This window comes from Marmota marmota, unplaced genomic scaffold (assembly GCF_001458135.2).
Source record: "Marmota marmota marmota unplaced genomic scaffold, marMar, whole genome shotgun sequence".
In the NCBI taxonomy this organism is placed as follows: domain Eukaryota; kingdom Metazoa; phylum Chordata; class Mammalia; order Rodentia; family Sciuridae; genus Marmota; species Marmota marmota.
In genome coordinates, this window is record NW_025999977.1 from 29,106,622 (window position 1) to 29,133,445 (window position 26,824).

The 26,824-nt window shown below is 39.4% G+C and overlaps 1 protein-coding gene across 18 annotated transcripts in view; it reads left to right on the forward strand.

Moving 5' to 3' along the window:
• Positions 1-26,824, forward strand: part of Slc8a1 (solute carrier family 8 member A1) — a 363,798-nt gene that overhangs the window by 307,989 nt on the left and 28,985 nt on the right. For 14 of the 18 annotated variants that reach the window (XM_048804486.1, XM_048804488.1, XM_048804490.1 and 11 more), the window contains 3 exons: positions 115-183; positions 5,592-5,722; positions 9,738-9,837. In XM_048804486.1, the coding sequence (XP_048660443.1) occupies positions 115-183; positions 5,592-5,722; positions 9,738-9,837 (300 nt within the window). The remainder of the gene's footprint in view (positions 1-114; positions 184-5,591; positions 5,723-9,737; positions 9,838-26,824) is intronic. The other 4 variants (XM_048804494.1, XM_048804493.1, XM_015479736.2 and 1 more) reach the window with 1 other exon arrangement.

Genomic DNA, 26,824 nt, shown 5'->3' on the forward strand with positions numbered 1-26,824 from the left:
TTGCTTATAGTGTGTGCTTCTGGGTATGTGGTTTACTTTACTAATTCCACAAATCTCTGATAGCAAACCAATTGTAATCCATTCTGCTGATCTTTTTGCCTATCCTTTTGCTAGGCCAACCTGTCTTCAGGAAAGTTCATGCTAGAGAACATCCGATTCCCTCTACTGTAATCACCTTCGCAGGTACTCATTTCATTATAGTCCTTGGAAACCACAGCCTTCAAGTGTTCTTTGGGTCTTTAGATTCATGTGGTTTTGCCCTGTCCCCTCTAAAGCATTACTAAGTAATGCAGTGGCATCTCTGGAAGCTGGGGATGCCATGGTTTATCAACAAAACCCAACCACATCAGGGCAGAACAGAAGACCAGTAGCATAGAGGTGGCAGCCTAGACCTATAGAGAATGTGATCCAGTGGCCTCTCCAGTTTCAATATTCCATATTTCTCACCAATATCTCTTCTTACCCAGGATTCCAGTCTTTCATCCCAGCTATCATAAAATTTCTTTAAAATCCCAAGCCATATTTCTTCCCAGATCCTGAATTTCCTCATGAACAGATGATAGTACATATGTGGGGTTTCTCCTTAGAAGAAATGAAGGAACATTGACAGAGTGATGAGGGAATTATGCAACTTTACCAGATTTACTCTAGGTTTAAGCTGAATATCATCTCCTGGAGCTAAGTCTCTGAATGAGAACAGGGATTTTGCTTATCAATCATCACTGTTGCCCATCACTAGCCATGATGGTAGAAGCACTTCTAGGGACTTTTCCTCAACCTCACAGCCCACATCCCATCCAATAATCATGAAATCCAGTCCTGACTACAAAACTGTTCCAGAAATTTCCTCAAAGAAATAGAACTATCAATGTTTGGAAGCTCCCATTAAAGAGACCAGCCAGACTTGTCAAGTGACCACTGCTTTCAGACTTGTCACTACAGTTCTGAATGAAGAACCCAAATAGTATTGAACAAAGTGTTCTACTGCTGGCTTTGTCCCCTTTTCCCAATTCCACATCGTTTGTTAATTTTTTAGTCAGTATTTCCATTGCTGTGATCAAAAGGAAAAGTTTATTTGGCTCTCATGGTTTCAGAGGTCTCAGTCCACATGGCTGACTTCATTGCTCTGGGGCAGAGGCGAGGAAGGACATCATGGCAGAAGAGCATGTCAGAACATCACACCAGGAAGCAGAGAAAGAGCTCTCCTCTCACCAAGGACAAATATAGACCCCAAAGATATGCCCCAATGACTAACTTCCTCTAGCTATAGCCTGCCTGCCTATGGTTACCACCCACTTAAGCCTTATCAGGGATTAATGCATTGATTAGGTTAAGACTTTCATAACCCAATCATTTCACCTCTAAACTTTCTTTCATTGTCTCACACATGGGCTTTTGGGGGACACCTAATATCTAAACCGTAATAGTTAAGATAAAAAATTATGACTATACCAAAGAATATCAATAATAGTTCCTCAGGTAGAGATCTCTACTATGAGATAGACCATGTGGGCTGTGTTGTTCTCTAAAAAGGATGCCCACTTGCACCCCTTCACCTCACAGTGATTCTGCTTCAAAATGCACCTGGAACCAGGAAGCATTAGAAGCAGCTTTTTATAATTTTGTTTTTCCTAGATCTTGGACCTATTAGCTTTTATTATTTATTGCTTGTAAAATCAACCACTCAAGATAAGGGAGATTCTCCCACTGGTAATTTTATCACAGAATTGTTTTACTGACTTTTAACAGTGGTAGCTAATTATGCATTTTATCTTTATGTTGTTTGGGTTGGTTAAGAACTATGATGTTAATGTAATTTATTCCCAACTTCTCGATAAAATATGGTGAGGTTTAAAAGTCTACATGTATATATAGGGAAGACAGGAGAGAGAGAAAGAGAATTAATTTTCTCTAAGAAACAAAACTAAGACCAAAGCACGTTATCACTTGGTGTAAGTGAGGAAATAAGCTGGCCCTGACTACACTAAAATGAGCTGGTTTGGGTCCAGTGCTCCAAGTGGAAAGGAAACAAACATTATAGTTGATCCAAGGGGCAGAGGGAACTTTTTCCTACTCAATAAAAAGTATCTAAACTGAGGACACTTAAAAAAAAAAAAGAATCAGCTCTCTTCTTTGCCAGTGTCAAAAATCTAGACCATAAGTAGTAATCAGTATCATTGCAGATCAATGATGGAATTTATCCAGCTGACATATCAATTATGCATAAATATAACTATACCTTCAATGTTCATGATACTTAGCAAGTGAAAACAGCCCTGACCCTTCCATGATGCTGTGCACTTGTACCTTGACTTCTGCTTGCCCAGAATGCACCTCCTCACCCCATTGCCTCTTGGCCATGCTTACCATTACTTCCACCTGGCAAGCTTCAAGGCCAATTTCAATCACACTTTCCTGAAACCTGAAGCCTTCCCTGACTCCCTCAGGCAGCTAATCACACCTCCCACCCTGGTCCCTCAGCCCTTACCACACAGTACCAGAAGTTGTTCATCTATATGCCTCTCTTCCCACTACACCATAAGTTTCTGGAAGATGGGAGGTTTATGTGGAGGACTACAGCAGGGCTGACATATTGTAGGAGTGCAATGACATGTGTTAAAAGAATAAATGTGATCCATATTTTTATGGATAGAGCAAATGAAATATTTTACTAACGGAGAGCCTCACAACAAATACTTATTCAGCACCTACTACATTGCATACATTGTATAGACTCTGGAGGATGTAAGAATGATTCAAGGAGAAATGAGACACATTGTTCTCACTCAGAAAGCCTATGCGCTGGATATTTGTATATAAAGGTAATTAAAAATTAAAAAGAGCATATGAGAGTATTCAGGTTCTGTATTCACAATGAATATTAAAGAATTAATTAAAGGTTCATGTGGTCATGGCTAAAACCCCAGTTGTCAATTGGAGGATATTTCATGGAAGAAAAGGAATGCTTTTGAAAGAAGAGTAGGATTTAAGTAGATAGACATAGGAAAGCCTTTCTAGGTATATTGATAATGGAATAAAAGTACAGTTTGTTGTAAGAATGTAAGAAATGAGAGACACCCAGTGCCTTAACTTTGCTTTGGGTTAGTGTGAAATATGCTAAGACAGTATTTCCTAAATTTTTGTCATTCTAATAAATTTTTCCCTTCGGTTGCATACCAACTATGCTGTTATTGACTTAATGAAATTGTTTGAAATTGCCTCATGTTTTACTTACTAAATTTGCTTTAAAAGAAAACTTTAAGTCAATAGCATAAGGAGAACAGTCATTTCCATAAATACAAAGTAAAATTTTACAGTGGAAAAAATGCTGTTAAATTCTAGCTAGATACTATATTCTCTATCTTAAAACATTAGAAACCCAAATGCTAGGAATAGTTACAGACCTAAGAGCATCAAACTAAGCATGTATTTATAATCAGAAGGGCTGAGGATTACTGATAAAGTATCTTTTTACTCACTCAATTTCATTTACTCCCATGTCTATTTATTTAATACCTCATGTTCCAAATCAGTTTCATTTTTGTGGAGCGCTACACTAAACCATTCTACCACATCACCTTGCTTTCATAATTTCTCAGTTTTTTTCTGCATAAGTTATCTTTAGTCCTATCAAAAGCAACTTGTCATTTATAAGTAAACTATAGAAAATAAGGCCACAATAAATATTCTCCCTCAATAACTTTGTATTCAAATAGATATCCAAGTCATAAATTTTCTTGTAAGGAAATAGGTCCTTGTCAACATAATTCTTTCATACATCTGTGTTGAGCCAAGGTTTTGAACAAAGGCACTAATATAACCTGCTGCTATAAACAATACCAATGGTCCAAGGATCGGAAAGTCATGGGAATCAAAATATGTTTGATTTGAGCACTGGATACATTGAACTTCACTTAGCTCAGTCGACCCCTCTTGACTAGACACACTTAGTTTCACAAAGACAAGTCTTGGATATCCCCACCCCCAGAACCCTTTGCTTTTCCTTGGATCACAATGTCCCTGTGCTGATACAAAAAAAAAAAAAATACCACTTACAGTTAAAATTAATTCTTTCTTGTTCCTTTTCTTTGCCTCTGCTAATGGTCAACAGCTTCTGCCCAGTCAGAAATCACTCATTTTAAGTCTTCATCTGATTTCTTTGACATCCTGTAATCACTGGGGATAGGAATGTGGATTTGAAAAATATCATTTATATACACTAAAGAATTCATTGATACACTGCATTCTGCTCCTGCCTTCCGTTTGTTTTGACACTTGAAATATAAAATGCTGGCAGTTCATTTGGCACATTTGTCTCCTACCTTTGCAAGAAGTAACTGGTCTAGGGACCATTCTCTGCAACAATTGGAGCTACTGCACCAGGATTCTTGAGCAGAGAGGAAGCCATGAGTCTTCAGAGGGAGTGGGAGGTAGAGACCCCTTCAGAAGCTGATGTCTAAATGCAAATACAAGAGTTCTGGGCAAGAAGTCCTTCCTTTATATATAACTCCTGAGACCACAGACTCCTATTGCAGGCAATTTTTCTGGGTGTCCTAGAGGTGAGAGCATTAGGGCTGAGGTCTTTCCATATCACCACTGCTACTTCCCTGGAGATGACGTTCATTCCTCTTGACATGAGAGGAAGTAGCCTATCCTGTTCCAGCATCCTGAGCCTAAAGGATAGGGATGATTAAAGGGCTAGTGTTTGTCCTCCACATGTACGTGGCCTTTTCAGTCCAGGATTGGTCCTTATGACCTTGATGCAGAGAGAGTCAACTATGAGCTTCCCCTCATTAATGGTCTCTTGGTTCCATTAACATTTCCTCAGCACCCACTAGCCTATCCTGGAGTGTAAGCTACATGGTAGTTTTGGAAACAATCAAGCTCACGTGGTGAGTCTTAACTCCCTAAAGGCCTCACCCTCGCCCTCCCTGTTTACTTTAAGATTAACATGGTCAAGGTTTTCCTAACACATTTGCACCAGAGAGGAAGCACTGGAGCCCATACATCTCACGGAAGCATGGAATGGATGTTGTGCTGCTTAATTTGTGACAGAGGCTCTTGGCTAGTGAGAGGCTAAGCTCAAAATTTCCTTTCCATCCTTTCTTTGGCCCTGGGGCGTTTTCTGTTGCCTCTAGAAAGTGGAGAAGAGAAAGCCAAATTTCTCCATCCCAGGGTTACTCTAGGACTTTTAATTGTGTGTGTTTCCCTTTGGTCACATGCTGAAGGAATGTGTACAAAGAGCCAGCTGAGCCAGCATCACAGAGAATTAGCTGGGTGATTCCCAGAGCACAGACAATGTGCAGGCAGGGTCTTTCTCAGTGACATGCCCCTCTGTGTTACTTTTCTTCATCTGCACTTTTGCCTGAGCTTAGACACTGGGACATAATCACCTGCTGTCGGAGTGAATGTGTTGCCCAGTCGCCAAGCATCTGTCCAGTCCTCCCCTCCAGCTTCACGATCTTACCCAAGGGACTTTTAGTAGGTTGATAGGGCTTCCTTCCTCCCTCCTTGGTTTTCTTGTAGCAGGATCCAGGGATTTCCAAACAAAAAGGAGCACATTGTTCACTGTCCTGCCTTCCTTTCCCCAGAGGAATGTGATGACAAACAGCCGCTGACCAGCAAAGAGGAAGAGGAAAGGCGCATTGCCGAGCTGGGACGGCCCATCTTAGGAGAGCACACCAAGCTGGAAGTGATCATTGAAGAGTCCTATGAGTTCAAGGTATGCCCACCCTGGAGGCCTGCTCACCTGGGAACACGGTGGTTCACAGTGTTGGCCCCACTATAAGATGCATCTAGAGGGAGAGGGAGATGTGATTTCAGGGACTGGATCATTCATTAAAAGACCTTTAGAGCCAATTGAAATTATGGAGTTAGTAGGGAACCAGGAGTCCCTGTAGACTCCAAGCAGCCTCAGAGCCAGGGCCCCACAGGTGGCATCCATCACTTCACAGGGTCAGAGATGCCCCAGAGAAAAGGTTTTGTCTGAGGGGATAGCAAGGAGGACACAAAGGTGGATACCAAGAGACTGTTAAGGTGTGTGTTAATTTGTGAAAGAGGCTCTAATGAATCTGTCAGAAGCAAAGTGTTGACATTGCTGAAAATTAAGAGGCTTTTGCTTTAGAGGTAGATTGTGATATTTCTATATAACTTCCCACTGACAAGCTCTCATTCATATTTAGTCACCCTCTTCAGCCCAGGAATATGTTTAGCATAGTCAACATACTGAAGTTATAGTGCCTGCAGCCACAGATTTTATAGTTGAGCTGATAAAATTGGGTCCCCAATTTTCTGGATGATGGAAGTCATTCAGAAATTAATATATGGATTTTGGAGTGAGCTTAAAACTTGGAGGTGAAACTCCCTGTCAATCACCAAACTACTTCCTCAACCCCACATCACCTCCCATTCCTTCTCACCCACAGTACTAACATCTCGGAAGACCACAAGTGGAACCACATGTCACATATACAGTGGGATATGAAGAGCTGCATCCCTTCTCTTCAATTCCAGAATTACAAACCCTGAGCAGAGCAGTTTTATCCCTAATTTTTTTCAAAAGCAGACTGTTTCTGCTCAAAAAATCAGAAAAATAAATTACCAAAAGAGATAATCTAGCCACCAGCTTAGAAACCTTAGTATTTTATCTAGATTTTTTTAGAGGCCTCTTTTCCTTTAGCTGATTTTCTTAATTACTTTTAATTTTGGTTCACAAATTGAGGTGCCTGAGAGGAAACAGGTAAAAAGAAAGATGTCTTTGCAATTAAAATGGAATTCTTAAAATGTAAAAAAAAATGCAGTTAAGCCAGGTATGGTGATATATGCCTGTAATTCCATTGACTTGGGCGGCTGAGGCAGGTAGATCACAAGTTCAAGGCCAGCCTCAGCAATTTAGGAAGACCTTTTCTCAAAATAAAAAAAAAATGATAATAATAAAAAGTGCTGGGGATGCGACTCAGTACCACAATAAAGGGGAAAATAAAGCAATTAAACTTTCTTCTTCAGGTCAGTGATAATCTGTTAGGACTTCCTTTCACTCATTTTCATAGAAAGGGGACAAGAATAAACTCTAGAGCCAATGCTTTCTAGACTTGACTCCGATCATCAGAGCCCATCACATATGATCTGGAACTTGGTCATTGCAAATCCATGAGTGGAACATGCACAAGTTTCCTATAGGGTATGGAAGTGTAGTTCAGTGGTAGAACACAGGCCTACCATGCATAAGGTTTTGGGTTCAATCCCCAGCACCTTGTGTCTAGGTGTGTTCAACTTTGTTCTTCCTCATGCACCTTCTTTTCATCTGGTTCTATTTGCTGCAGCAGAGATTCTGTGGGTTGGCATTTCTGGAGCAAATTTGTCCCCAGCCATGCCAAATTTTTCATGGGGAATTGTATGTTCTCTCCCTTATGGAACAGTACCCAACCATTCCCTTCCATGTACCCATGACAGAAAGAGCAATCATAGTGACTTCCCTTAGGAAGTGTTGGGTTAGGTGAGTCGCCCAGGAAGCAAAGTTTTCTTGGGTCCAAATCCCTCTCTGGTCACCACTCCAACAATCTGAGCATTGGAAAGTACCCTCAACCTCTTTACATAAGTCGGGTTCTTTGGTGTACTTATCCTCTTAGAATATCTTTAACATACTATTTCCTCTCATTTTCTCCAAATTCATCAATACAATTACCATTGACATCTAAAAGGCACGTTGGGGGCATGTTTCTGAAGCACCCTCAGGTATCAATTTTGATATTATATTATTTATTCAAGAATTTAGTTTCTCCAGATCATAGCCGAAAAACATGTTTGAGATTCCCAGAACTGTATTAGAACTCCAAGTCTGAGTGACATTTCACAATATCCCCTGTGCTTTGCCCACTGAGTTCTTACTACTATTTTGCAACTAAGAGCATGACTTTACTGACACCCATTGGTGAGGGCGAGGTTTTCACCATCTCTCAAAAGTCTAGTGCAGTAAAGAGCTTATCCCTGGCATTTAGGAACTCCCCAGGTAAAAATGGACAGCAATGTTAAGTTTGGTTTATCTTAAACATTTATTCTTTGGCAGGTATTTTTGTGAGGAAGTCTGTGTCCAACATCAGAGCAGTTTATCTGTTCAATTGTTTATCTCCCAGGTGATGGGCTTCTCCCTTTTAGTTTTAGCACAAAGGGCTGCTTTGGAGAGAGCTTCCCCATGTTTCCATTACATGTAGGAAAAATCAAGGTCATTTCTTGTTTCATTCTATCCAGCACTGGGAATTGGCATCGACCAAGATGCTCTCAGTGCTTGATGAGATGTGGTTGAGTTGAGAGAGAAAAGACAGACACTTGTCATATGCTCCAAGTTATTGTACCCAAGAGCAGTGACTATTACAGCTGTTATCAGGGGCGCCAGCAGTTCTAGACATAAGGCTAGAAGCTGAAAGGTCACCACCCTAAGGACAACCAATCTAGCCAAGAATAACATTACAAATACAGAGTGAACCAGCTGGAGATGGGCCCTTTCATGTTTATTATATTCTCAATGCTTCAAGTCAGTTCCAATGACTCTCCTTGGATTAACATGCTTGATATATAAATTGGCTTTGGCCTCCCATACAGGTCCCTCAGATCACATTTTCTTCACTCCCAGTTAGCTGATAATATGTTCTCTCTCCAACCACAATTAATTCAGGTACACTGTATTGACCATGTACAGATTTTGACCTAAGACAAATAATACATGTTTTCTGCCTCCTTGCAATTAGTGGAAATTCGAGGATGCTCTGACAGTAAGTGTGGATGCTTGGTAGACTAGTCAATATAGTAGATTCTCTGAGAAGAGCAGCCTCAATGTCTTGGAAATGCCCCTTTTCCTGTAGTTGCCATGATTTGTGGTAGCGCTTTGAGTGCATCTGCTTAGTTTTCTTGTGAACGCTTGGCTGAACCTGTTGTTACAATAACTAAATTTAGAAAACTAGACAGTACTAATTGTACAAAACTAAGTAATTTGAAAGTTCTAAAGAAAAATTAAGGGCATGTAGCACAGCACTAGTAAAACAGGGAAATTCTTTGCAGGGTTATTAGCAATGTGCCCTAACTCTTAAGAAGGGATCTTTGCTTGTCTTACTTTTCTTGTTTGTAACAGGAATGGAGTGAGAGTGGAATTCTCTACTAGCCACAAAGCTGACCAAACTAATAGCCAAAAAAAGAAAAAAGAAATCTATTTATTAATGACAATGCGGCAAGCAACCTGAGACTCTGTTACCTGGCTGCATTTCACTGGTAAACAAAAGAACAAGATTAAGTCTTTGGTTTCAGAATCTGTCAATCAATTCCATTGTTTACAGATATATATATAATGCTGAGCAAAGCCTATATTAATTTAGTTGCAGACAACCCCCTACAGATAAAGCCAGCAGAGAAGCCAGTTCACTAAGCATTCAAGGGGAATGGATAGGCCTTTGCAACAGCTACTATTCTAAACACTGAGGCTATTTTTCATTGGCCATTAGTCAGTGACGGAGGCTTGTGTGTGCTGCAAAGAAGTTTCCATTTCAGAATGTTTCCAAGAAAAGACCATGCTTGTTTGCATAATCATAAAAGTGTTTGAAAAGAAAAGTATTTGATATCAATGCTGTTGTTCTGAGCCTAACATCTGCTACCCTTTACATAACTCTGAGGTTTCCAACAAGGTCTTAGATTTCCTCAGGTCCTAACAAGCCCAGCAGTTATTATATTATTCCTTTCCACCTTTCTAGAGTACTGTGGACAAACTTATTAAGAAGACAAACCTGGCCCTGGTGGTGGGGACAAACAGCTGGAGAGAACAGTTCATCGAAGCCATCACTGTCAGTGCTGGTGAGTGCCTTTCTCTGCAAATTGTAAGTTAAAATGGCCAACCTGAGTGGAGCTTTTCTGCTATGCCATTTAGTCTATGGCAAAGCACCAAAGGTGGTAGGATCAAGAGAAATAAACGTATTTTTTGCATGTATGCAACTTTTGTACATGAAATTAGCCTATCTAGGTGAAGCAAATGGGTTTGGACATGCCACTCTTCTCCATCTACCCTGAATCATTCTCTCTGGAAATAGACAATCTACATGTAAAGCCTTTTGTATCTCTGATTCACTGATAGCCAATCACAGAGTTATGTCTGGAAAATTCCCAGAAAGCAGCCCAAAGTGGGCAAGTGAAAGTCAGGGAAAAAAAGTAAAATCATAGAAGGAAAAGACATTAAGACACTCTTACCAACTACCATCTGCATCATTTTACAATCTCTTCCACAACGTTTAACAAATAAGCTTTTTACACTGGCTCCAAAAGTGCAAATAAAAACACATTCTGTTTCTTTCTGTACAAGCAAAGCACAGAGTTTTATTAGGAAAATCCTGCCAAAAAAAAAATGAAATGTTTTTCAAACTCTAAGAGTCAGAGACGGGAGGAAATGACATACAAAAAGAAGTGTCTTCTTCCTGTATTGTCAAATCGTGTTCACTCTCTGGGTGACTATATAAATAGAGAGGCAACTCCCTCTTGAAAAAATCATGAAAGCAGCACTACCCTGGGATTTTTTTTTCCTTGCTTTTCAGTTCCTTCACCGGTTCTTTCTTTCAAGATCCCCACAGACTCATCTTCCACTGTTGCCGTGGATGAACATAGCTAGAGTTTCCTAAATAGTGATTCCCAAGCAGTAAAAATGGAAACAGCGTCACGAGCAGTTGGGCCTTGACTTGTAGCACAACCTCCTCTCTCCAATCTGCCATAATATAATTTGACAGATCTCCCAAATACTGTGGCAACAGAGGGTGGTATAAAAAGATAAAAAATGAACTATATGCAGATTTATTAGTAGTGCTGTTTGTAAGCACACTGAGGTTTCTTGCAATTGAGCGTACAACAGGAATGCATGAACATTAAATGATAAATAACTGCTTAGGAGAGTGGATTTGGAATTTCCACTGAAGCTGTACTAGAAGGAGTGGGAAACTCCCTCTATACAGCTTATATCATTCTATAAATCTAAGATTAGCGTCTGAAGCATGAGCTATCCTCCCTCTTCACAGAGAGAATAGGCAAAACTGCTGATGAGATCAATAGAAGAAAACATTAAAAATAGCCAAATTGTTTTATGGGCTTTGACATATTAGAATTGAAACATTAAAGGCAGTGTAAGCTTTATAGTGAACTATTCCTAATAGCTTCTGGGTTTCCTTTGGCTGCAGATACATGAGCATTTTGTACAATGGCCAAGTACTGGTCTTCATTCATTCTTTTTTTCTATGTGTCCTTCATTGCTCTTGGTGAACAGTGAATGAAACAGGAATATTCCTGGCCAAGTGGAGCTTACATTCTAATGAATCAGATGGCAAATAAGACAAATAAGTTAAAGTGGTTGGTGAGCTTGTCATGGAGAACGTAGAGCCTAAGGCCAAAGACAGGAAGTGTGTGTGTGGGCTTCGGTTTTAGATACGTGGCCAAGCTGATACCATCAATTTCAGGACCAATATGCTTTTCTAGCAGTGGAATGTTTTTGTTGTTGTTGTTGTTGTTGATTCAATCACACATTTTTGTAACTCACAGGAACCATAGCAAATCACAGCAGTGGGAAAGGGCGGTTTTGAACAGTGAATGAGATTATGCCACCAACAAGGCCAAAACTGGGGCATTTGCGTCTGGTCAGAACAAAGACACAATTATGGAGATGTTAATGCTTCATTCCTTGCAAGAGATGGATTTTGGTTTGCAAACACTTTCATATAGTATGTGGAATTAAATCTTCTCAAAACGCCCCAAGGCGGGTGTTGTGGTTAACCTGACTGCCAAGAGGGAAGCATCTGAGTCTTGCAGATGTGGCATGGCTTTGGAAGGGAGCTCGAACCCCAGAGAGAAATTTCAAAGTGAGGAAAATTGCTCACCACCTCTGTCTCAGTGACACAGATTGGCTTTTGTCCCCTCTTCTGGTGCCATGGTATCATCATTCCATGGTGGGTCTAGCTCCTAACCAAATCTTTTTAAAGGACTGTTAATAAACGAAATACAGAACCTCTCAGGCTTTCTTATTTGTTATACAACATAATGTGTTTTATGTTTCTAAATGACTTCTTGGAGATAAGACATACTATTCGGAAATTTGTAGGTTGCTGGGTAAATTGACCTTATTTACAATTTTGAGACAGAAACTAACAGAAAAACAGACACATAGTTTATAGGCACTAAATTAGATTAAATTACATGAAAGGCAGTTTTAAAAAAAAGCTCACTGTTTGTCATTAGGATTAAATTTAAGTGTCTAAAGAATGCTAATACTCTTAGGCTGTTAAACAGACCAAAAAAAATTGTAAAACACCATTTATTGATGACAGAATTTCATTGGATTTTTAAGATTTCATGGCTAAATAGTTGAGAAACAGAAAGATTTGCCTTATTAAAAATATTAAATTGCCTTTGAAGGGCTCTACTGAGAGGTTTTTTCCTAAGTAATTTTCTGTGCAAAATTGAGTCCGTATATCTTGCTAAACAAAAGTAATAATTTTGTAAGTAGGGTTTTGCTTCACTTCCGCACTAACTATATTCAAACTATTTTCAAGATAACCCCTGGAAATTTTATTCCCCTGCTTTTCTTGAATTTCATAGCTCAGTACCTGGGCCTCCTATGACCATAATGTTTCTGTGATCCAAGTACTTATAGTTCAATATTTGAAGACTTAAAGGACTTATGAGACTCCAGAGATTAGGAAGGGATTAAACAGTCATGTCCCAGCAATTCCCCTTCTGTTGCTTCCCGGTTGAATACCAGGAGCAGTGGTGTGTGGCAGTCAAATGGCTGTCAAAAACTTGCAAGGCAAGCCCTAAAACCAGGTGCTTTTAGGATGTGTCAGCACATGCACTTTTTAATGAAGCTAGCACTCACTGCCCATTCAGTTTGAGTTTTTCCCAATTTCTTCTTCTTCCTTGTATCTCCCCCAGGGCAGAATGGGTAGGTTGACTTTAAGAAATCATGTGCCAGCTGCAACACAAATCAAAACAGGTGTGTCAGAGCAGAGGGCAAACATTAGCTGGGTAAAGACAGCCAGGATGCCAATGCCAGTTCCACACTACCATGTTGTTACTCTTCACAACAGCCTTGGGTCAAGGTAAGGTGAAGGAAAGAGTGGTTGCCAGGCTGTCTTGGAAAAAAGATGGGGATCTCTGTTCCATCCCTCCTGGGGTGACTCTGAGCAGATTATTTCCCCACAAGGTCTCAGTTCCCTCTTATGTAAAGTGGAGATAAGTATGCGTCACTCAGTCACTCACGGAGTTGCCATAATACTCATTGAGACAATGCCAGCTTTTTTAATTTTTTAATTTAATTTTTCTGAATTTTAGATTTATCATCAACATAATGGGCTAGGCTGAACTAGGTTCACTCTAAGATACCATCTAGTATGGCAATTCGGGGGCTCTTTCCCTGAAGCATCCCTGAGGGCATTGGGTCCTATGGTCCAAAATTGATGGTTGGGAGACAAACATATATACAAAGATTATGCAATAAAATAACACCCAAATTTGTTTAAATGCAGTTAATTCAACTTACTAAGAGCCAAGTGGCTACAAACATAATGGTTGACCTATTTTTGTTTCCTGGTAAGTACTCTAGGTACCATTTTGTAAATAAGAATACTGAGATTCAGAAAAACAATGTAACTTGCTCAAGAAGCAAAACAGGTAAGGGGCAGTGCTGGGGTACAGATCGACCCAGAACTCTGTCCAGTGTGAAGAGTGCATTAGCTTGTTGTGCCTGGGGCCTGAGCACAATTACCAAAACACACAAAGGTGTAGAACATATGTATACACACAGACATGCATGCATTTGTGCAAACACATGTGAAAACACAGAGGGCCACATACAAATGCACACAAACACAATATAGAGATACATACATACACAGGCTCTTGAAGACACAGATACACAAAATACATGCACACAGACACAGGGACATGTGCATGCACCTCAAATGGCATCTTTTTGTTTTAGATATTTAAACTGTAGCTTGAAATATAAAGATTTTTTTCCTTAATATTTGTTATTTCCTTATAGTCTCCTTTGCAGTTCCTGGGGGGAGGACGCTAGTCAGTTCCCTAAAGAACAAAGGGAAGTGTTTGTTTTCCCAGTTATATCCACAGCTTCTCTTGCCTCATAATTTCTGACATTTTTTTAAAAGAAAGTCAATATAGTGCTCTTTCCTTTACTTAATAATTTTAAACACCTAGCACTAAAGATTTTTCTGAAAATCTTTTCCTTTTGACATAGATTTTGTGAAACTGACATAAAGATAAAAGCACTTAAAAGTAGAAAAAATAAAAACCTCTTTGCAGTCACGGTTCTGTCTCTTGGCATAACTTTTGGCCACGTATTTAATTTTTCTGAATTTTAGATTATCATCAATATAATGGGCTAGGCTGGACTAGGTTCACTCTAAGATACCATCCAGTATGGCAATTCGGGGGCTCTTTCCCTGAAGCATCCCTGATGGCATTGGGTCCTATGGTCCACTGCACACCCTGCCCACATACCTGGCCTTGCCCAAATTAAATGTTCAGAGCAGTAACACATACACTCCATATCCATTCTCCTAGAATGAAAGGGATGAGGGAACAAAGTTTAGCCTCCAAGAAAAATGATGATGATTCAAAAGAGTAAAATTTTCTTCCTGTTCAATAATCAAAACTCACAAATTTTGTGGAATCTTCCACAGTACAATGGAGGGCATTCAACATGAGGCCAGGCCTGTGCAGGTAGGTGGTCTACCACGCTTGCTATGCTACAGCTTCAGCCTTCCGTGTAGACCATGGTCTCACAGGAAGCCTTGCTAAGTTTGGGGGATGCTGTGTGCCAAAGTCCTTCATCCCTGCAGGCTGTGTGGACTAGGAAGTGCTCTCAATTAAAGTGAATTATTTAATATCAAAAAATGCCAACTCACTGGTGTCCCTGGAAAGTAATTCACTTAAATAATTGTCAGCCTGAAGACCAATCTGTTTCAAGTCCTAAATAATAATCGTCCCTCAAATGAGTTTCATGGGATTGTCAGTTTGGTCTGAGCAAGGATCTAATATCTCCTGCTTTAGATCATTACTATGAAGAAATTCTCATTACTTGATGTATCAACCCTGAGTCACCTGATTAAAAAAAAATTCCATTTACACAGTTAAAAACAAAATCCTGCTAGGTCAGATTTGACATAATATCAGCATGTCTGTAAGACAGCCAGATAAAAGGAGGGTTATAAGGGACTGGAAACTACTTTTTTGTCCTCTTTTTTATTGGCTATGAAAATTCTTAATTGTCCTTGGTCTAAATCATAAACTGATTGAGGTTCATTTAAAAGGAGTTGGTTTCGTGCGAAAAAGCAGGCACAACTGCCTTTAGGAGTCTGTCAAAGACTATGTTTGAAATGATGGCTTACATTTGGCTTACATAATGTTACCCATTATTGGCTGTCCACTACAAGGTGAAGGTTTTGTGTACATTGCTTCTGTTTCTCATTGCTATACCCTGAGTTTTACAATTATAATCCCTAGGCTCGATTGGCTATACAACTTGTTTAGGTTCACAAAACTAGGAAGGGGAACTGGAAAATGAAACCTCATCTTTGTGAACCTCATCTTCAGGTCTCCAATGAGCATATGTCAGATGAGTTAATGCAGGTTAAAGGGGATATAATTAATGAGTTTTTAAGGCTCATATACATATGGGTGAAGTCAAGTTTAGAAATGTGTGTTAAAGCTAAGTCAGAGTTACAGACAGACAAGAAAGAACAATCACCTGTGAAAAGTAGGCAGAATCAGTTGCTGAATTTCCTAGGAAGTCCATGTTTCACCCCATCATGAGGAGACCAGAGGGACTTCCAAAATGTCTTTGTGAATTTGGAAATATATCTGCTGCTAGAAGTTATGCCAAGTCTTCCGAACCAGGGATGAATCGATGCCCAGATTCTTCTACAAGTTCTTGGTCTTTCCCTATGATATGATTAGTTGTCTAGGGAAGTTTCTTCAGGTTTAGAATCACTGGTGAGGTTAAACAAATAGATATAAAGGCTGAATAGCAATCCTTAGAAACAGAAGATGGTCAACACTGCTGCCATCCAACTTAGCTCCCAATCCTTCATTCAACACTCAGGTAAAAATTCACATTCTTTGTGTGAGAAAGAGTCTGTATAAATCACTTAATTTTCAAAACTTATATATTAGAATCTTTGTATTCTCTGGATACTTGAGTTTAAATCGTCAAAGAGCCACACCAACTAGTTGTGTGGCTCTGGACATGTCCTCTGAGCTTACCTGCTAATTGGGAGGACTGAAATATACAGCCTTGTAAGTTGTCTTTGGGACACAGACATATCAAAAGAAGGACATGGAAATATAAAAGGGTCCTCTAAAAGACCCTTCATTTTCAGCATTAAAATGTCAAACTTGCATGGCACTGCTATATCAAATTAAGATGGGATATCTGCCTTAGAGTGTGCTAAATAAATTGTATAATTACAAACACTTAGCAAAAGCTCATTTAAGCCACCTGAAATGACTGTTTTCAATATATTATGCTGCTGTGTCTGATCTAGAAAGGAAAATCTATATAAATACTGTAAGGTCAGGCAGCGGCGACCAAAAGGAAGCAGAGTTAAAAAGGCTGCTGAACAAGGCTTTATTGAGATTGTGCTTCCGGTAGAGACCAACAGGGTGGGTCTGAGGAGAAGAGCACCAGGACTCCACTGGACTGGAATGTTTATTGGGCTTAGGGCAGAAAGGGAGGGCTGGGGACAGGAAAAGGGGTTCTTAGAGTCTCTTGTCCTACTGGGTTGGTTGGAGGGAGCTGGCTAAGATCCGGGATTGGCCAGGACACCCCGCTCATTGACAGGTGGTTCTATCAGCGCCTGATTGGTGTTTCTTTCCCTTGGTGGGTTGTTTGGTGCTTTGTTCCTCAGCCACCTCCATCGACCTGACAAATACATACCTACTCTCTCACATTCATATGCCATGCTTCAAAAAGATTTTGAGACATGCAATCTTATATTCAAAATGCATCTACACCTGACATGCTGATATGCATAGGTGTGTATACCTAAATAAAATATAATCATTTGTGTGTTCAATTTGAATATGCAAATACATATTTAAAATGGCATTTTCTATTAGTGTTGTTGTGAAATTTTACTGTTATTTAGCTGATAATTGTGATCCTAACTGAGAAAGAGGAAAAACAGAGAGTATGAGTAAGAAAGAAGAATGTAAGTTCCAGAGAGATAACTATAATGGGAGATATTCTAGCACCATACTTGTAGGCTGGGAGATATTCTAGCACCATACTTGTAAGTAGGCAGAACAAATCTAGGATGTCTATCAATTTTAAAATGTCAGTGTTGGTAGGATAAAATGTTGAATCAGAGAACTTCTCCTAGATTTAGAGGCAGGCCCCAACACAGGAGTGGGAGGACAGGAGGGGGAGAGAAAAAGCAATTATTTTCTTGCCCCTAGATATGTTTTAGCTGATATTTCTGAAAAGAATATTGGTTTGTTGGGCTGTTTTCTTCCTAAATTGCTTATTACCAAAATCTTGAGGAGAACACTGTATGGAAGGGCTGGTCTGTAAGCCCGAAGTCATGTCTCCAATGCGGCTTTTGTCTGGAGAGGCAGCAGCTCCTCTCTGCAAACAATGCACCATCAGTGGATCCAGTCGCTCTTTTGTTGGCATTAGCTGCTCCATGTGATTACAGTTTCAGTTGTTGCTCTCCGATCAATGCTTTGGACACAGGACAACGTTTTATCCCCAGGCAGGAGCCTTTGTACACCATTTTTCGGTGGGGGAAACATTTCAGAATAATCCCAAGAAGTGGAAACACGAATAAACATAGCCTCCCCTCCAACCACACACACACACACACACACACACACACACACACCTCTTAGGCAGAGAGGAGCCCCATAAGAGTACCTTGCAGCATTAATTCTTGCTGTTCACAGCCTGTTCTCTTGATAAAGACCTTGTCATTCCAGCTCCTGCAAAGAAAGTCCTCTGGCCTGTATCAGTGTTGACACACACACTGCCCACCCCATGCAGGTCCCCTGTTTGCCTTTGTCTGGTCTTCTGCCTGGGTGTTGTGTCTTCTGTCCTTTTAGAGCATCTTAGTTCAGAATCCCAGCACAGAGCTTATTGATGAACTATTTTAATCTCCCATTTGCTCCTGCCGCCATTTTTTAAATAAATAAGAACCTGAGACCAGAGAGGGAAAGAATCCCCTCCAGTACCGCAAAGAGCCTGTTTCAGAACCCAAGGATCTTGCTACACATAGAGTAGAGCTCTTATTGTCTTGTGGAGTTGTGGAATGGGTGCCTCAGCTCTCCCACATTCTGTGTCTGCCCCCTTATGTTACCTAATGACTTGGATGTTTCTTGTGAGGCCTCAGGAGTTGGCAAAGCAAAATCTGAAACCTACCTGGGCGGCACCCTAGCCACATGGACCGAACAAAAGGTCTCACCTCTGGTGAATTGTTGTTCTGTGTTCACACAAGACTGTGCTGTAGGCACATTTACAAGACAGGGAAACAGAAGTCAAGCTTCACACCCTGACCCTAGGGTTCTGATACCAAGGTCAGTCCTCTTTCCATCCAGAGTTTGATACCTGTAAGCCACAGGCTTATTTCTGTTCTACACAGTTGCTTCCTCTGTGTGGAATACTCTCCATGTCTGGCTTTTTCTCCCACCAAGGACTTAGCTCACTGGGCACCACCTAAAGGGTTTTTCCACTTCCCAGTTCCTCTTTATTACATTACCTGACTCCATTGTTCTTCAAAGCCTGTATCATTATCTGAAATTACCGTGTTTATTCATTTGTTTGACTTGATTACTGTTTCCTCTTGCCAGAGTGGAAGTTCTAGTAGATTCAGGATCTTATTGGTCTACATGTCCAAAGCCTGCCATGTGCCTGACACCTAAATTGTTAACAAATAGTTACCAAAGAAATGAATGGGGCTCAGAAAGCCATGCTTTTATCATGCAGTTCCCCTTGACAATTCAGAAGACATCCAGGTTAGGGGTTTGGCTTGTGCTTGTGGTTCAAAACAGTGGCCTGAAATATTTGTGGACTGCAGACTTAATAGAATTTGCACCAGGCCTTCACCAAATAAAGAAAACAGGCCGCAAACTTATTGATAGGAGGATAAACAGAGATATTTTTAAGATGGTTTATTTTGAAGAAATGCATCACAACAGCCTGATGCAGGCTTATTATTCATGAGAGAATTAAAAAGCCACAACAGATGGGCAGACACCACTGTGAACATTCCCCTTAGTCAGCCTGCCCTCTAAAGTGGGAGAAGGAGATGCTCCAGCCGAACTCCATGAATGAGCCTTCCCCCATTCCCCACCCAAACTGTTTACAATGTATAAACATACAACTTATATTGAAAATCCCGTTTATCTTTTCAACAACAAGAAAGAGAAAGTTAGTTATGACTATGTCCGTTTCCCAGAAGGGGAACCCGAGGCACAAAGAAAATCTTTGCGTTTCCCCAGAACTAGTCAATTGCATAAGCCTCTTGTTGTCAGTGGAGAGCCCTGTTTACTGAGATCTCATTGAAAACCACAAGAGAGAGCAGGAAGCTGGAGCAAGCATAAGAGGGTTGACCTGAACAATTGTAATCACTCTGCATTGTGCAAACCAAGGACATGATTGGAATCTTAGACATCTAACTTGTGTTGTCATTTTACCAGCAAATCAACTCACAAACCCCACTCTCAGAACAAAGTCACTTCAGGAGAACTGTCACCAGGGAAAGTAGTCATCACAAGTGAAGGGCTGGTGTCCATTCCTGTTTGCTGCCCAAGAGAAGAGGATGTTTGCCACCAAATTGAGGGCGACCCCACTTCCCAACAGGGCTGATGTAAAGCATTAATGGAGGATTAGCCTAAAGATGGAAGGAAACTGAGACTCCACAGGAAGGATAAAGTGGAGCCAGCCATTCATTCTCTGAAAGAGCAAATAATATTTTACATATTACATTATATATAGAAGGCTAATTAAAGAAGGATAGTTATTTCCCAATGATGCTTTTCATAAAACAATGAGGAAGGAGCTTAAATTTTATTGGATGAATTTTTATTGTACAATCTACAGCTATTTTTGTCTTTGGAAATAATGGGTGGCTCCATTGTAGTGAGGTGGTGGAGGGTTAGATCTCATAAGTAAGACACTCTTGAGCCTTGGATTCTCCATCTCTAAAATGCAGAAAATAGTACCTACTTCATGAGATTCCTGGGAAGATGAATATTAAGTGGGAAGTGCGTATTTACTCAAATGCATGAAAGAAAGTGCTCAATAAGGGAATCTGAAGTCACAGCTTAATGACAGCAGCACCTTAAGAGAATCTGAGCTGTTGTTATGCTCCTCTGCATGTGGAGCATACTTTTGTACACAACTACCTTTGATATAAATTTTAACATTTCCTAGGCTATAATGTTAATATATTTGTTGCAAATTACAGGGTCTGCCCAAACATTTCCTCTAAGGCTTAGCCTACTGTGTTGCAGGAGGCTAATTTAGACACAGCTGCTGATATTTACCAAGTGTTACTGAGCCCTCAGATCAGTCTTAGAACCTGATGTGCCCCCAACTACCCAAAGTAACTAAGTCATCTAAACTAGCAGGAGGCATCTACATTGGCTGGGTGTATTGATACTATGGGTCACAGTACCTTTCTTAGGTGCTCAAGTCTTCAGGAAATATCTCTCTGTTGCAGAATGCTGGATTTCTCTCAGTCCTACAATTCCTAAAGGGCTAGAGAATATTGAATGTCAAGATTATTTCCATGACACAGAGTTCTTTTCAAAAATCCAAGTTTCATGAGAAAACACACAAAACTAATTATGTTCAACTCCAATCATATAGGAGCACTCCTTTCACGTAGACAAATTCTTAAGAGAGACTAAATCAGTTAATTTATAGCTTTAAACAGATTCATTTTAGTAATAATCAAATTTGAGTGGAGCTAGAACTCCTTAGAGGATCAGTTTTACATTCTGACAGAGGCTACATTTGCTGAGAAATATTACTGTCACATTAAATATTTCTTGTACTATGTCAACCACTCTAACAAGGACCATAATGGCCCAAACTGGTAAGCATGCAGTTCTTCATGGAAAATTTCAGTCAGAGGTTTATTTTTCTCAGACACGGTTAAGAGTTATACACTGTGAGTTGCCTTCTTGGGTTGATTTCTAATATTGTCACCTATCACCTGATCCATATCTCCAAAGAACTAGCACTTCTCTCATGGAACAGGATGGCCCATGGCTCTCTGTGACATAGAAGGTTGATGAGTATGATTAACAGGGTCTATATAGTATCTTCTGGATTCAAAAACAGGCCAGTAGTCCAGGTTACAAATCTGCAGCAATCTTGAACTCATACCTCGTGCACAATAACATTAATAGTGCATTCATCAAAAATCATACGATGAAAACTGGAGACCAATGGGATCTGTAGGAGTAAACTGCATATTACTGTACATGCAGATTTCCAGAAATAGTAGATTCTAGCTGTGAGATCCCCACACTAATTCTGATTCCCACTAGGTAGTGAAGAAAGACCTCTCAGTATTACACTGTCAACACTATCCTTCCTCTCAGGCATTTATCTCAAGAAGCCAGTACATTAAAACCAGAGACAAGCAACAAGGCTTACACTATCCCAAGAACAACTGACAAACAACTGACCATACCAAGGGAATTTTCATAATTTGGATACATTTTGAAGGCAGTTTCTTAGAAAAAGCTGGTATGATATCATGATATACAGGATTTTGTTAATAATTAGGTTTTACATGGACTGAAAGTAAGCAATCACTTCCCCTAAAGAACCTAATCAAGAGAGATAAAAAATATGTATATTCATGTACCAAAATAATCCGTCAAAGTATTGTGTGAAATGGGAGCCATGGCCTATCCTGGCTTGGAAGCAATGAGCTCTTGTTGATTAAAGGTATAAGTGATCCTTAGTTGGAAAAGTAGCTGATCAATATTTTCTCCCATTATGTCCATTCTCTCTTCACACTCTCATTTCCTTTGTTGTACAGAAGCTTTTAATTTAGTACCATTCCATTTTTTATCTCTTGGTATTATTTCCTTAGCATTCAGGGTCCTATTGAGGAAGTCCTTGCCTATGCCTACACATTAGAGTGTTGACCCTACATTTTCTTCTAGCAGTTTACAAAGCTTCTAGTCTAATCCCTAGGTCTTTGATCCATTTTTAGGTGACTTTTGTGTAATGTGAGAGATGGAAATCTAACATTCTTCTACATGTGGATATGCAGTTTTCCTAGCACCATTTTGTTAAAAAGTTGACTTTCTCCAACATATTTTTGGCACCCTTGTAAAGGATCAAATGATTGCATCTGTGTGGGTTTGTCTCTGTGTCTTCCATTCTGTAACAATGATCTATGTGTCTATGTATCTATGTGATCTATGTATTTTATACCTGTACTGTGTTGCCTTTGTTACTACAGCTCTAGGAATTTGAAATTGGAATTATGAAGCCTCTAGCATTGCTTTTTTTGCTTAGACTTAATTTGGTTGCTCTGGGTCTTTCATTATTTCATATGAAATTTAGGGTTTTTTTCTAGTTCTGTGAAGAATGTCATTGATATCTTGATAGAGATTGCATGAATCTGTAGATCACTTTCAATAATATGGTCATTTAAATGACATTGATTCTGCCTATCCATGAACATGGGAGTTCTTTCCATCTTCTAGTGTCTTCTTCAGTGGTTCTTTAAAAGAAATATGGATTTAATATGAATTTTTATGATTAAATGGAAAATTAAAACTAGCTTAATAAATTAAAAATAAAGTATAAGTAAGATCAGTGACATGTACTGTAGCTATGGGAAGCTCATTATATACATTATGAGTTCAGGATGAGAAAAGTAAAAGACCTTCCCAATTGTGGGTGAATTAAGTGACTTGTGGAGCTATGTTCAGCTTCAAGCATGGTGTTTTAAAAAAGTAAGGATGTGGATCACTTAGAGGGGGCTCAGAGGAGCAGAGCCAATCTGATAAACAAACAGCGTATGACTGAAGTTGTTATGAAAGTCCAGTTTCAAATGCCTGAAAGAATGTCAAGTGAGATAGGACAGCATTTATTCTGCATGACCTAGCAGATGGGACTAGGACAAATGAGTGAGACCCAGCAGCCTGAACTGATGGACAGACCCATTAGAACCTGGACAATGAGATCATGAATTTCATAATAGCTGAGACTCACATGTATGGCATTGGCAACCAAATAGTTGGCAGAGATAGTTTTTAAAATTTCACATTAAACAAGGGTATTAAATTGTCAAGCTCTGAAACCTGCCTAAAGCTCTAAGTTCAGCTATTTTTTCTTACCTACCTTTAATGCCTCAGTTGAAGGAAACAGATGCCTACAGCAAAATGTGTGTTCAGATACCTCTCATAAGGAAGTATCTTTCTATATGCACATAAGAGGAAGATTATTGACATCATCAACTTTGCCTCAAAGAACCTATAAGTACTTCTCATTGGTCAGGTTATAGAGAAAAGCTTATTGCACTTCTTCAAAACCCAGAACAAGAGGCAAATTCTTATTTGGGAATGAATAACTGAATTTGGTTATATACAAACCACTATGGTTAGGGAGAGATGATAATTGTTTTATCATGAGAAATAACCTGCAAACATCTCAAGGGGTAAAGGGAAAGGAAAGAAAAGAAAAAAAGTGTCTCAGGGAAACTTTAGTGATAATGACTTACTCAAAAAGATCACTGTGTGAGCAAGACAACCATTGTGCTTAATTCAAACCCTTATGTGTTCAAAACATACACCCAGATATACACAGATACAAGAAAGCGTGGGATTAAAAATTCATCAATTGAATCAGAATTCTCATTTTTTTCTCCTAAAATGACAAGGGGGGAATTAACTAATTGCTAAGACTTCTTTGTTTCATCTTTTACATTTTATGATTTTGTGAGAACCTTTGAAAGTGAAGAGAAATGAAATATGGAACAAGAGAGTAAAATTTGATTCGTAATTACTGGATATCAAGTTGTAAAACAAAATGTGATAGTGAGGAAGGGGAAAGCATATGGAATACCTAGAAGGGATTTAAAGTCCAGTACTTCCACAGATTAACAGTGGCATATGTGTCTCAAACTGCTTTACATTACAGACTCATGATGATTTAGGCTGGCTTCCCAAATTCTATAGTGATCAGCCAGGTGCAACTCAGGATATTTGATTCTGAACCAGGTGATTGACCTTCAGCAACTAGAAATGGAAATAAGAAGAGATTCTAAATGGTCTCAACCATGATGCCATCCTTTCTACTTGTCATGGTTCCCTGTTTTCTTGGTCCTCAAAGGTTCATAGAAGAGTTTATATCTGACTCTGCAAAAGTAGTAATCATAAATATGTCTAGAAAATATTAGAATACAAATATTACTGATGAGTGCATCAATATTTTCACATTCCAAAAAAGGCAGTATTGTATCCATACAGCACCAGACATTAGAAGAATTAAATCAGTATGTAATAGATGCTATTTTCTTCAGCTTGCTTCAAGAAGGCATCACATGTAGACGAACTGACTGAGTGGTCATGTTAAAAAGTCACTGAAGTCCCTCACGGGGCGCACGCCTGTAATCCCAAAGGCTCAGGAGACTGACAGGCAGGAAGATCGTAAGTTAAAGGGCCCCAGCAATTTAGACCCTAAGCTACTTAGGGAGAACCTGTCTCAAAATAAAAAATTTAAAAATTGCCTGGGGATATGGCTCAGTGGTTAAGCACAGCTGAATTCAATCCCTGGTACCAAACAAACAAAAACAAACCAAAACAATGCAAAAATCACTTAAATTCTATAAATTCAAGTTCTTCTGTGTACAACAGGATTAATGCCTACCTTACAAGATTAGTGTACAAATGAAATAGAATTAGGTATGTGAAAGAATCTCACTCAGTGCCTGTCACGTAGTAGACGCTCCATTATATTCCCTCTTTCTGTTGCTTCCTTCTTTTCTTTTCCTAAAATTAAGCAGCTCAGGGAACTGTAATGATAATGACTTACTCAAACAGAAATATAGACCCAATGAAATCAGGATACACGGGTCATATTGATTTACTGCCTTTCCTCCAACAAGTAACAATAATGGAATATGACACATCTATCTGTAAAGAGACTTTCAGTTTTACAAAGGACTTGGACATTTCCTCCTTTGGTCCTTGCAACAGCTCTATATTGTGTGAGTTTGGACATTTATTTGACAGACAAGAAACGGAAGCTCAGAAAGTTTGTGTCTTGCCCCCAATAAGCAACAATAACCAGACGTGGAATTTTAAAGTTTCTGACCCAAATGTCCACCACACCTTGGCAGTTTCTTTTTCTGTTTTTCAAAAATCTCCCCAGGGACAAACCGTGAGCATCTAGGGAAGGATATCAAGAATCACCTGTTTATTTTAGAAGGTTACCTGTGAGTACCAAGCCCAGGGGGTGCCTTTCATGAGATGTTACATGATGATGCTCTCATCCCCCTGCTCCAGAGCTGGACAGTGCCTGTAGTACTATCACATCAGTAATTAAAGTGACACCATCTCCATTATCTGCACTTTTAATGATTTGGCTATTTTTCTGTAATGATATGTAGGAAGCCCAACATATACCAAGGAAGCTCTTTAAAAGGCCGTGGGAGGGATTACTCAAATTCAGCTTGTTTGTCTTTCCTTTAATGGAACCCATAAAGTAGAAAAAAAATATTCTGAGATAAGAGGGGTTTACTTGGGATCCTGTAAAAGCACACTCACCAACCTGTTTCTTTGCCTCACAGAGAGGAAGTCCTTGAAAGAATTATGTAGCTTCCAGTAACCCTGTGCTAGTAAGCATGCAGAGCTGGCAGATTGGTATCATTTTTGCTGTCAAATAAAAGTTGCTCCCAGGGCTTGGGTTTTTGTTGTTGTTGTTTTGCTGTTGTTGTTTATTTTGTTTTTATTTTTTATGTTCCACTGCTCTTTGCAGGAAACAGACTTTTAAATACAGTCCAGGTGGTGATGGATGCTCATAATATTTATGTGTCTTTCCCCAAGACAGGGCAATCATGCATTATGCATGGCAGTCAGTGGTCATTTTTAATATTTAAATGACTTCTCAGTTGAAGATAAAATTTATAAAGTCAGTGAAATTCCAGCAAAAAGGCTGGAAAGTTACTTCTACTTTCAAATGCTGGAAAATAAATGAACCACCCAGGCCAGACTTAAGCATTAAAACATTTAAGATTTCTTCTAATGCTGGAGTCCTACAGAAGGATCTCCCCAGTCCCACACACACCCTTCTCTCTCTCTCTTGCTTTCATATCCACCACTTTGAGATTAATAGATCATGAAGTTAATTTTCAAGGGTAAGATTTAATTTTGTTTAAAAAAAAAAAAGCTAAAATGTAACCTTAGGACCCAGCATGTTGACTAAGCAATTAAATAATGATGGGAAACACAGTGGCAATCCTAAGTGGAGGAAAATAATGATAACTACCATGATAATCATCACCTTGAAACATCCTCAGACACTTTGCAGAGATGATCTAATTATTCCCCTGCACCTCCCTCACAGGAAAGGTGTTATTATTTCCATCTTGAAAACAAATATAATATCTACTCTCGATTTCTAAGTGTCATTTCTTCTGAAAAGCTTGTTTATTTTCTTGTTCATCTTCAAAATATAAGACTTAGTCACCTAAAATTAAGTAATTTTGCAGAGTCAGAGGCAGAATAGCATGTTTCTATGAATGTTGGATAACAATTCAATGTT